General features: G+C 39.8%; 1 protein-coding gene and 1 non-coding gene across 2 annotated transcripts; one reads left to right on the top strand and one right to left on the bottom strand.

Moving 5' to 3' along the window:
• The first annotated feature begins 448 nt into the window (after positions 1-448).
• Positions 449-9,833, top strand: LOC122745373 (cytochrome c oxidase copper chaperone). Its single transcript, XM_043990619.1, has 4 exons — positions 449-565; positions 726-869; positions 5,456-5,577; positions 9,693-9,833. The coding sequence occupies exons 2-3, from the start codon at positions 754-756 to the stop codon at positions 5,538-5,540; spliced, it is 201 nt and encodes a 66-aa protein (XP_043846554.1). The 5' UTR covers positions 449-565; positions 726-753; the 3' UTR covers positions 5,541-5,577; positions 9,693-9,833.
• A 1,924-nt stretch (positions 9,834-11,757) lies between these two features.
• On the bottom strand, positions 11,758-11,864 carry LOC122752131. The gene has a single exon (XR_006355928.1). It is a non-coding gene; the product is annotated as a U6 spliceosomal RNA (small nuclear RNA).
• Between the last annotated feature and the right edge of the window lie 303 nt (positions 11,865-12,167).

Here is a 12,167-nt window from a genome sequence, read left to right as displayed (position 1 = left end):
CACACAGCTGCTAAGAGTCTGAAGCAGGAATTTGAACCTATGTCTTCCTTACTTCAGGACCAATGAGTGCTCTATCCTCTGCTCTACCAAACTGACATGGAAGGAGGGAGAGAGGACACTGGAGGAAATGAAGCACCCCTGGGGGATGAGGAAGTACATCAGCCCACCCCAAATTTCCTCTCAGTAAAAATAAGATGATTTATTGCTTTGCTAAGTCGTCTCAGTTGAAAAGCTCGTTTCACAAGACCATACTGCTTAGGCCATCCGCGCCTGTGCAAGAAGGTTTAAAAAAATAATAAAAAGCTAGCGCGAGAGGTGCCTGTGAACCCCGGAGGTGACCGCCCCAAGATCCTTTCCCCTGACTGTCCCTCAATGACAAGCACACTTCCGGTTCTTCTGCTTCCGGGCAGCAACGTATGACGTAAGCCTGATCGGTCTTTTACGGCTTGTCCCGTTGAATAGAGGCTTTGGCGTGGTGGGCGGGACTTCCGGCACCCCTTTTATTTTTTTCCTCCCTATTTCCGGCGAGGTACGGAAGACTAATTCCGGTACTGAGTCCTCCGAGGTAAGACTCGTTTCTGTTCCTGCCAAGAGGGGAATTCAGGGAACGGGGTCTTCCCAGGCCCTAGCTGCAGGGTCCGAGGGAATCCCGTGGGATGGGGGGAGGGACGGAAGGTGAACCGGCCACTGTGTAATGAATAACCCCTGTCGTCCCGGGTGTCCAGGGAGCCTCCCTCTGCACGTGCTCCGGAGATGTCCACTCTGGCTGCCGCCAGCTGTGACTCCGACTCCTCGGGGAAAGCGGCGGAGAAGAAGCCGCTGAAGCCGTGCTGCGCATGCCCGGAGACGAAGAAAGCCCGGGATGCCTGGTAAGTCGTGTCCCGGCCAGCGTCCAGAGCCGGGTTGTTGACCTTTTGTGTGTCATGTGTCTGAGGCCCCCTTCTCACCATCGCGTTTCTCCAGTGCTTAAGATAATACAAATAGGATTACAATGTAAACCAATTATATTGAAAAATAAGTACAAAAATTTTTTTTTGGAAAACGGTCAGACAGCCTCCCCTTCTCCCTCCCCCCCCCCCAATTAAGAACCTTCGATCTAAACCAGCTTCCTCATTTCCCCGTGTCCCCCAGGGGGTCCTAACTTACCCAGTCACACTCTTTCTTTTTTCCTACCCGCGAAGCGCCGTACTACTCGGTGCAGGGGAGGGTCCAGAGGGCACCTTGCTCTGTCATTTACCTTTTGTGACCTTGGGGAAGTCACTCCTCTAACCTTCATGTCTGCATCTCTGAAATGAAGGGGTTTAATTAAAAAGCCCTTCGGCTCCGACATTGTCATTCTTTGAGGCTACTTTGTGGTCGGTGCCTTCTTTTTATATTTTACACTTTAGGGCCAGGAAGAGGAGGGACTTAGGCCTGTGATCTCTTTGAGATGGAGCTGTGGTGTCCAATTCAAATAGGGCTGTTAAACCATACATAAAGATCCCTGAGGGCAGTGTATTGACTTAGGAAACCACATATTAACATAATTTAGGTGCTCCTGGATTTATCCAGTCAAGTGTTTCCCAGCTGGGACCAGCTGGTGCCTCTGTAGCTTGTTGGATAACTATAGTGTAGAGGACTCCTTAGCAATCTCTACAGTTTAAGAGTTTTGGAGAGTTACCTAGAGTACTGAGAAGTTAAGTGGTCTCTAGCCATCATATGTGACAGGCAGAACTTGAACCCAGGGCTTCTTACCTTTTAGGCAAGTATAATGGTCATAACATTGCAGAACTGGAGAAGACTTTGATATCATCGAGTTTAGCTATTACCCAAATACAAATCCCATCTACTGTGCTCCTGACAAGTAGTCATCTTTGTGAGAACTTTGAAAGGTTGGGGATCTCACCACCCTATGAGAAAGCCAGTTCCATTTTTGCTCCATTCTTCAGCTCCAAGATGAAAAAGCTGAAAAAGACCTTAGGAACCATTTAGTCTAATTCCTTGATTTTTACAGATGAGAAAACTGAGACTCAGATACGTGAAGTGATTTGCCCAGAATCATTCTGCTCATGTCAGAGACAGGTTTTTTACCTAGATCTTTCTGACTTCAAGTCTAGCACTATGCATTATGCCATACTATCCCTCTTACATGCATAACAACCCTTTAAGTCTTTGGAAGGCCTGAACTAGCTCTTTCTTTCCATCTTCTCTGTACTTACACTGTCACTGTCCTAATTCAGGTACTCCTCACGTCTCACCTCCACTATCCAAATGGCTTCCCAACTGGCCTCCCAGCCTCAAGTCTCACACCTCCCCAATCTGTGCTCCACACAAATGCCCAAGTGATATTCCTCAGGAATAAGTCTGGCCATGTTTCTGTCCTGCTTAAAAGACTCAGCTTCCTGTTACTTCTATGATCACGTACAGCCTCTTTTTTGTTATTTGAAGCCCATCATCAATTGGCTCCAACCTGTGTTTCCAGAATTACGAATTAATTCCCTTTGTATAGTCTGTATTCTACCAAACTGACCTATCTGATGGTTATGTTACAACACCCCTTTTCCCACTTCTATGTCTTTCTTTCCATTCTGAGTTTGGAATGCCCCTCCTTCTCTCCTCCACTTCAGCTTATTCCAAGTGCCTCCTCCTACAAGAGGCCTTCCACACCTCCTGCCCCCCCTGCTTCCCTCCCCTGCTTCCCTCCCCTGCTTCCCTCCCCTGCTTCCTTCCCCTGCTTCCCTCCCCTGCTTCCCTCCCCTGCTTCCCTCCCCTGCTTCCCTCCCCTGCTTCCCTCCCCTGCTTCCCTCCCCTGCTTCCCCCTTCCTCCTGATGACTTCTTCCTCTCTTCATCCACATTTACTTTGTATATGTTTTGTATCAACTTAGGTGTATTCATAGAATGCAAACACCTTGTGGGAAAGGACTATCTTAGGGGTCAGACACGGGTGGGAGGGGGTGTTGTCTTTTATCCCCAACACATAACAGTGTCTAGCATATAGTGGAGTCTTAATAAATGCCTGTTGATTGATTCTTCTCCAGGTTAAACTCCAGTTAATTTAATCAATCCTCATATAATCTTAGTTTTTATTCTCTGGATCACTACAAAATAACTCCAGCTTTATTTCCACATGAATTTGGGTTAGGCAGTTAACCTTTGCTTCTGTTTCCTCATTTGTGACATGAATGTTGACTTAGAAAATCTATGCAACATATGCTAAATTCATGAATTTAGTATCCTCATGTAGCATGGTTTCTAGACGCATGGGCATTCTCAATATCTCTCTTAAAAACTGGCATTCTAGCCCAGTATTCCAGATGTTTGCCCAGTGTAAATGCTATACCTCTCTTGCTCTGGTAACTACTTCCTTCAGTCTAAGAATGTATTCATGTTTCTAGACAGTCACATTCATGAAACCAACTAAAACTCCTATGCTTTTTTTCAATGAATTGCTATAAAGCCAGTTCTCCCTTATTTGGTACTTGTGTGGTTAATTTTTCTTTAAGCTCAGGACTTACATTTGTTCCTATAAAATGCATTTTTGTTATGTTTGGTCCATTATTCCAAAACTTCTTAAACTCCATATGGGGTTGAGTAACTGAATGTGGAGGTCACAAAAAATTTGGCAACAATAAAAGGTTAAGAAGCTTTGTTGTATACCTGTATTCCCAGAGTCGAGTAAAAATTTCTCAGGTGAAGAGTGGAAAAAGGTTAAGAAGCCATGCATTATTCTAGAGTTGATTCTTGCTTATGTCATCTCTATTATTCAGCAAGCAAGCAAACAAAACAGACCAACTGTATGCTTCATCACCTGTGCAGGCTGTTTTAATGACTTACCCACCTTAGATACCTTTCATGGCATATAATATATTGCCTGTTGAGGGTGTTGTTAACATCTTTGTGGGGTTTTTCCCCCTCTCTCCTGTCTCATGTGACTTTTGAATCTTTGCTAGTATTCTCATTTACTCAACCTTTCATCCATGTTTCCACCTTGTTTTGAGTCTGGGAGATCATGCTTCATCTCACATTTCCTAGCTGTATGATGATGGGCAAGTTTCTTAATTTCTCAGAGCCTCTCAGTTTCCTCATCTGTAAAAGGGGGACAACAACCATAGTGCCCATATCACAAAGTTGTTGTGAGGCTCATATGTATACAAAGTGCTTTACAAACTTTAAAGTACTATGTTAAAGTCAGCTATTACTATTATTTAGCTCCCATTTTCTCTTGATCTACCTTTTCCCATCTGGCTTGTCTGTTTGCCTGGGTAATTTTTTTTAATCATCTGTCCAATGGTATTATAATACCTGAGACTCTGTTCACAGTATCTTTCGACAGGTTCAGAACAATATGTGATCACCTGTTTAATGTATATGTATCTTACCACATCAGTAAGATTGTTTTTAGAGAGTAAAGGACTGTTCTTCTATGTTGCCCCCCAAACTAGTACTGGGCTATGTACAGAGTACACTTTGAGTAGATGAATTAAATATATTTTAATGTACGTTTGTATCAGCACTCTTGGATTCTTTTCCATAGGGAAAAATGCCATCCTTCTGGGTGGGTGCCTAGAAATAATGTCTTGCCAGTAGTTTTGAAACTGGTTTGTAAGGGTTATCTTGATGCCTTCTTACCTGCCGACTTACAGAACTTCCAGTGTATAGGAAGTTTAGTTCTGTTTCTTATCCCATTTCCTATCCTTCATTTGAGGAACACGAGTTTGTTTTCTCCTCTTGCCCCTAGCGAAATATGAAGCCAAAAACACTTCATAAATTGTTTTCACTTGTGGAAAATATTAGAGAAATACACACAAATAGCCTTATGAAAAACTGTGGGGCCTCGGGTAGTTTTTTGTGGATTTGATATTGTTACGGTGGAATTTTATTTAAATAATTGCATTGCTAGAAAACCAGGTCTAAAGACCTGAAGGAATTTCTGAATTCGAGCCTCTTTTTAGTAACAGGTGAAAAAGTGCTTTCTGAACCCAGTGGACTAAGGAATGTAAAGTAACAGCCTCTGCCAGGTTGGGAGAGCCCCTGGGAGATTTTTGTCTTTATTTTGCTGAATCCTTTCAGAATTTAGGTAGGTGTTATCTAGGTGATTAAGCTCAGGGGAGCCAAAGAATAATTCCTATTTGATGGCAGATCCAAAACGTAGTTTTTGTCCTGGCTGCCTTACAATTGGCATTCAATCGAGTTTAAAAATTTTTTAGAGACTTGTTATCTAGACTATGCAGCATTTATTATATGGAATTTAAACATGTTGTAGGTGGAATTTTTGTTATCTGTGGCATCAAAATACTTTGATTATAAAAGATTCTTTGTAACAACATTTTTCATAACAAATTTGTATAGCTTGACCACCACTCAATACACATTTCCTCCCTCAATGCTGTGAGTGTCCATATTTTTTACCTGAGGAGGTTAATGCCTATTTTGCTGGATCATTATCTGTGTTTTATCATAAACTGTGTTTTACAGCATCATTGAGAAAGGAGAAGAACACTGTGGACATCTAATTGAAGCTCACAAGGAGTGTATGAGAGCCCTGGGATTCAAAATATGAATGAAAGAAGAAATAGAGTATGGATGGCAAGTGCTAGGTGAGAAGGGAAAGTGGGTACTGCCTTGACTTAGTTTAAGCTGTTTCACAAATTGAACAAAGTACTTTTGTTTTTTTCTTTTGTTTTAAATCCACATTTTACCTTTTAGGCAGTATTTTATCTGAAGTGCTTGCTTTGAGAGAAAGGAATTAATGTAACTTTTTACTAGTTAAGCAAAACATTTTTAAACAAAGGAAGTCTTAAGTAGAATTTCAAATTCTGTTTTAAACTTTCCAGCCAGATTTTTTTTTAAATTAACAAATGTTGTAGAATGTAATGATTTGCTTTCAAAATAGAAAGCACAATTTCTCTACCTTGAAAGGGTTGGAGGGTGCTATGGGGAGAGTAATAAATAAGATTGATGAATTTTATTGGAGCTTAAGAGTTCATTTAGACAGGGCAGTGATGGTTAGCTATAGCAGGTGAAAAGGGGGGGTGGGGAGGGAAATCTTATTCAGATTCATGGAAGTTGGTAGATTGATGGTGAGAAGTAGGGTTACAGTATATCCAGAATGCTACTTCACTAGTCAGATTCTGACTTAGAGGAAACAAAAGAGAAAGGCTTATTTTTAAAATCCCACTCTTGAATGCTGTTGAACTCATAAAGAACTGTGGGATATGAAGTAGATGGGCCATAACTGCATTTATTGGGTACAAAATGGAATTAAAGTAAGCTTCCATAACTATATGGCATGTCTTATATTTCAGACTTGTTCTCCTCTAAAGTGAAACCTGAGCCTTTGCTGGAATATTTTGAATCAGACATTTAGAATTGGAACGAGTCTTAGCAGACTGGGTCCAGAGACATAAAGTCATTTCTCTGATATCACATGACTAATTAATGGCAAAGATGAGGCTAGAACCTAATTTTTGTAGTCTAGTGTTCTTTGCACAAAACTGCATTTCTAGGTTAAATATTAAGAGTGGCTAAGTGATAACAAAGCCATATATTGCAATACCCACATTTATATATGCCCCTGTTTCCTCTCTCCTTAAGGGGTTCTAGGCCCCTGGACTGGAAAGAAGAAGGGCAAGGAAATGGAACCTGAGCACAGGGCTGAGTAAGGATATCTAAGCCTTAGTCTAGACTATCCCATTAATTAGTCTTTTGACCTTAGATAAGTTACTTCCATCATCAGACCTGTTTCTTCTTCTATAAATTGAAGAGGTTACCCTAGATTATTTTTTAGTCCTCTTCCAGTTTTAAAATACACTATATGACAGATATAATAAAAATTAATTCACATGTGACTCAAATCCTATTTTAAACAAACTTAAGGTTTCAACTACTTAAATCATATTGAATCCTTTTATTTAGCAACTTCCCCTCTAATTAGTTTGGTGATTGCAGATTTTTGTACAGTTTGATTTAAGTGGCGCTGTACTTGTATACTTGAAGTCCTGCTATCTTTAACCTTCAGGAGCTGAAATTTTCTTGCTAACTAAATTTGGATTAGTCTAGTGAATAATGCTGACTATAGGAGCTGCCTTCCACCTCTCTACCTAGCAGTGATTTAACATGACCTGTTTTGGTGACATCACCAGTACTCTTTGCTTTATGCGTAGTGTCCCTTGAGCAAAAGGTATTAGAGTTTCATTTCCCATATTGCGTAAAGAATGGGTGACTGTAATCCTAGTTACAACTTGAATTTGAGAAATTGATACATTTCATGTATGTCTTTCATGAGAACAGGATGGTTTAGTAAAAGTATGTGTTGTATTTGCAGTGATTGCTTCTGAGTTTAATTCCTGCCTCTGTTTCTTACTGAGTGACCTTGGGCAAGTCACTTAATCTCTAATATCAGTTTCTACATCTATAAAATGGCACTAGATGACATCTGAGGTCTCTTTTAGCACAAAATCTATGATCCTGTAATCCTTATGAAATAGGGATAGATATTTTTTAAAAGATGCCCTGATGGGGCATGAGCAACTTCTAACTTCTTGTTTGAGGTCACTGAAGTGAATTCATAGTAGAGCTAAGGCTATATATAACCCAGGTCTTTGGATTCTTCAAATGATAAGTCTTCTTCCCACCCCCCCCCACCCCCCCCACCCCCCCGCTTATGCTGCCTTGTCACTGTGGGGAGCTTTAATTGCTCAAATGTCAGTTGTTAGGCTTATGTATAGGTTTAAAACTTATGAAAGCTATCTGTGAAGCTCCATTGCCCCAAAGGGTATAAATGTGAACTGGGTCACAGCATTCTAAGTGATTACACTTAGCACAGAACTCTGTGGACTACTCTGAGGGTAAATCTTACTAGATAGCTCTTACACTATTACTACATTTTTTTCCCTTTGGGTAGTTAATTGAAGTAGCTTAAAATGAACTTTGTTCACATTAGGGCTTGATATATAATGATGAAATCCATAAATGCTGGTTGATAGTATGGAATATCCTTGGAGTAAGGGGAGATGGAGTAAATTTCAGAGCAAAATAGGGGAAACAGGTTTAACTTTTATATCGTATGTTTTGCTGTATGTAATTTTTCCATATAATTGTTGTATTTCGTATTTGAGGGAGGAATATCAGTGGCATCAATATTTCTTCACAGAATCCCTAATTGTGGGAAGTTTCAGGGTTTGATGTTATATAGCATTTGGAAAACACCGAGGGAGGCACATTTGGCAAGGCTAATACAATTATTTAATATGGTTGTAGTTTCTTTACATAAAGCAATTAAGAAACTGAACTCTATATTAGGAAAAATACAGAAGATGGTAAATTCAAACATTTTCATTTGCCAGTAGACAACATGAGTCCAAAGAAACAGACCCAATTTGAGAAAACCATAGAATTTTCAAGCTAGCAGGAACCGCAGTGATATCTAACCTAAGTCCCATGTTTTACAGTTGAAGAAACTAAGATGGAGAGAAGTGTAATGGTAATAAGCGGTCTTCCTATTGTAGGAGAAAATTCTAAGGAAGCTGTGACCATTGATAGCTAGTAACCCTGTTATTCCTAGAGACTAGGGTTTTCAGTCAGAGAAGAGAGGAATGGTAAGGATGCTTATTTTATTGAACCAAACATTTAAGATGGGTGGGATGTGCCAATATGCAGACAATGAAGAATTGCCAATTAAAAAAAAAAGTTAGCCATGAAAGAAGGGGTATTTGGAAACATCATCTCTGCTGTGTGTACATCTAAAAAGTATTATTAATAATATGATAATATTATTAAGTTATAATAAGTTTATAATTTCCTCTCCTTCAGCAACTTAATGTGTCCAAAAATGAGTAATGAGAGAATGTGTATGCCAAATGATATCACCTACTGTTGTGGCTTATTTTATGATAGTTTGTTAATAAATTGTTGGAAAACCAAATATAAAAACCATGAACAGATCTCTCAGAAGAGGATCTGAGAAAGAGTGTGGGTTAATTTTCTAGTACTCTTGACTGCCAAAACCTTATTTACTTTTTTCTTTCCACAGACTTGAGAAAAGAAATTTTAGATGTGTGTACAGAATACTGTATCACAGCTGGATGGAGAGGCATTTACTTGAAACTTGAGGAGCAAAACAGCCTGATTTATCTTGTTACATTTTTAGTAGTACTTGGCTGCTTTTTGGCCCCAAACTATGATTAAATGTAGTAGGAGAGGAAGCCTGCTGTTTCTACTGCTGTCATCTGTACCAGTGTTCCTTTTGGTTTTTTCAGAGCGAATTTAGCAGCTGTAATCATTAGTTTACACTACTAGGTACTAACTGACCATGTAACTTTGACCTTCACCACCTTTGCCAAACATGTTTGCACAAACAAAATAAATACCCTACAGGCCTCTCTGTTCTCGGTAATTTTAGAAGAACAAAATTCCTTTTGCTTTTATTGGAAGATGTTTTTAAGAAAACGGATGCCCTAGTTCAAAGGCTTCCGGAGATTAAGCAATCTTATTTAAGCATATTTTAAGTTTTGAAAACTATTTCAGTACTGTTTTTAAGTGAAACTAGAACCACTAAAAATTTTATCTTTCATACAGTTTCACTGACATTAGGGAAACTGGCACTTTCTCAGGGGAGACATTCCAAGTACTGTTTGTTCACCTTGATGTCAAAGCAAACAGCATGTTTTTTTGAAGTCCAGTTCTCTAAAATATCTCTTTTTTTTCCCCCCAGGTTGTCCGGTGTTGGAAGAATAGTTCCTAAGGAATGAATAAGATTAAATTATTTGGGGGCTTTTTTGAAGAATAAAATTCTTATATGCATAAATATTTATTATGTCTTTAAACAATAAAATATATACCCATCTGGTAAAAATGTTTCTTTATTTGGGGATATATTACAACTTTTTTCTTAAAAGTATTCATGCTACATGCTGCTTTTTTGCGGGGGCAACTGGGGGGTGGGGAGAGACATCTGGAAATTTGGGGGAAGAAACTGTTCTTTTCAGAGGAAGTTCTAAGACTTCTTGCAAGGCGGGCTCTTCCACCTATTCAAAAACAGTTTATGACTGTTATCACTTCCCTGCAGGCCTCCTTGGAGTGTTACTAATTTTATTTACTCTCCACTAACAATCTACAGTGATGCTTTCTTATGTGGCAAAGAGGGAACCTTGGAATTTAAAAACCAATGGAAGGAGATGGTTGGCTCCAGAGATCTTGCCAGGCTTAGATGATGAAGTGGAAAGAGTTGTGAATCCCAGCTCTAGATTGATTACTGGTGGTATAACCAACCTCAAGCAAGTCTCTTGACTCTAGGCTTTCCTTACCTGTAAAATGAAGCAGAGTGAGGATTTTCCAGGATCCCTCAGACTGATTTGGGGGAGGGGGGGTTCATCACCAGAGGATTTTCCACCAAGAAGAGATTTTTTTTTTGGCCACATTTTGTGAAGACCGTTATTAATAAGGGACATAAAGAGCTACTCACTAAAGAAATAACAGTTCATTGAAGTATTGGAATAGCTGTTAAAGGCAAAAATTAACCAAGTTTTCTGACTTGGATTTATGCCTCTGTTGGCATTCTTCACCTACCACATTTGGAAAAACTGTTTAGTATTTGGACTCCATCGATACTTTGGCTGGGGGGTGGGGAGGGGTTGCAGCTTGGTGGCACAGTGGATAAGCACCAGCCCTGGATTCAGGAGGACCTGAGTTCAAATCCAGTCTCAGACACTTGACAACTAGCTCTGTCACCCTGAGCAAATCACTTAACCCTCATTGCCCCACAAGAAAAAAAAAAATACCTTGGCTGGGAGGATCTCTGTTCAAAAGTTAACCAGTCTACATTTAACTTATTTGCTAAGACCAAAATCATGTGTTCAAGTCCTGACATAGGCCAGTTATCCTTATTCTATGGCCTTAATCCTAGAAAGCTGTCTTGGGCAAGGACAGAGCTAGATCATTGCAAATAATTGATGGTGTTGGGGGAAACTATATCTATCCCCTGCCTCTGACGATTTGGTTTTATTACTTTGGTAGGTGGAGGATACTTCATACTTAGTTATTTTTAGAGCATTGGTTCATAATTGGCAGCAGCCTTGAGATAATTTTGTCCAGCCCCCTCATTTTTCTGTTAAGGAACCTGAGACCCAGAGAAATTAAGGGACTTAACCCAAAGTCAAAGTCACACAGCTGGGATTTAAACCCATTAGGCCTTCTGCCTCCAAACTAGCCATGCTCCACTGCATCAAGCTGCCTCCCACAGATGCACCTTTCAGTTGGGTGGAGTCTCCTTTGGATTTACCCTCTGCTGGTATAGCCATTGTGCCACACAAGGAAGGAATTAATATCTTAACAGTACTAATAGCCTTTTGTGTTAGCTAAGGAGGTACTGATAGATGTGTGGAGAATTTGTACTCACTTCAGTTTCATTTAAATTCAATCACATTCATAGAATTGCAATCACAGATACCATCTTTAACCATCATAATAGTATTCACCTCTGTTAAGATATCAGTACCTCACTATGGGTTCCAGGGAATGTGAGTCTTAGACCAAGGAGTAAACAGTTTCTTCTAGACCACAAGTATACTAACACTGTTCTTTCCAAGGTCACTAAACACTTCTTAATTGCCAAATCTTGTATCCTTTTCTCAATCCAAATCTTGCCTGACCTTTCTACAGCATTTGATGCTGTTCGTCACACCCTCCGGAATACTCTTTCCTCTTGATTTTTGTGACACCTTTCTGGGTTTACCTACCTTTCCAGTTGCTCCTTGATCCCCATCAGTTGTTCTTTTTTTTTAAATATGGAACACTTCACGAATTTGTGTGTCATCCTTGCACAGGGGCCATGCTAATCTTCCCTGTATCGTTCCAATTCTAGTATATGTACTGCTGAAGTGAGCACCCATCAGTTGTTTTTTATCCTCTTACCTAAGTGTGGATGGACACCAGGTCTCTGACTTAAGCTCTCTTCTCTCTACACACTTCTTTAGCAATTTTATTCAATTATTTTAATTATCCCTATGCATGGAAATATGTTTTGCATGATTGCCCGTGTTCAACCTATATCAGATTGCTTACTATCTCAGGTAGGGGAGAAGGGAAAAAGGAACTCAAAATTTGGAAGTCAGATTTGGAACTCAAAAATGTTTAAAATTGTTTTTACATATAATTGGGGGAAATATATATATATATGTATATGTATATA

The sequence above is a fragment of the Dromiciops gliroides genome, chromosome 3 (assembly GCF_019393635.1).
Source record: "Dromiciops gliroides isolate mDroGli1 chromosome 3, mDroGli1.pri, whole genome shotgun sequence".
NCBI classification, from domain to species: Eukaryota; Metazoa; Chordata; class Mammalia; order Microbiotheria; family Microbiotheriidae; genus Dromiciops; species Dromiciops gliroides.
This window is presented reverse-complemented; position numbering and strand designations above follow the sequence as displayed.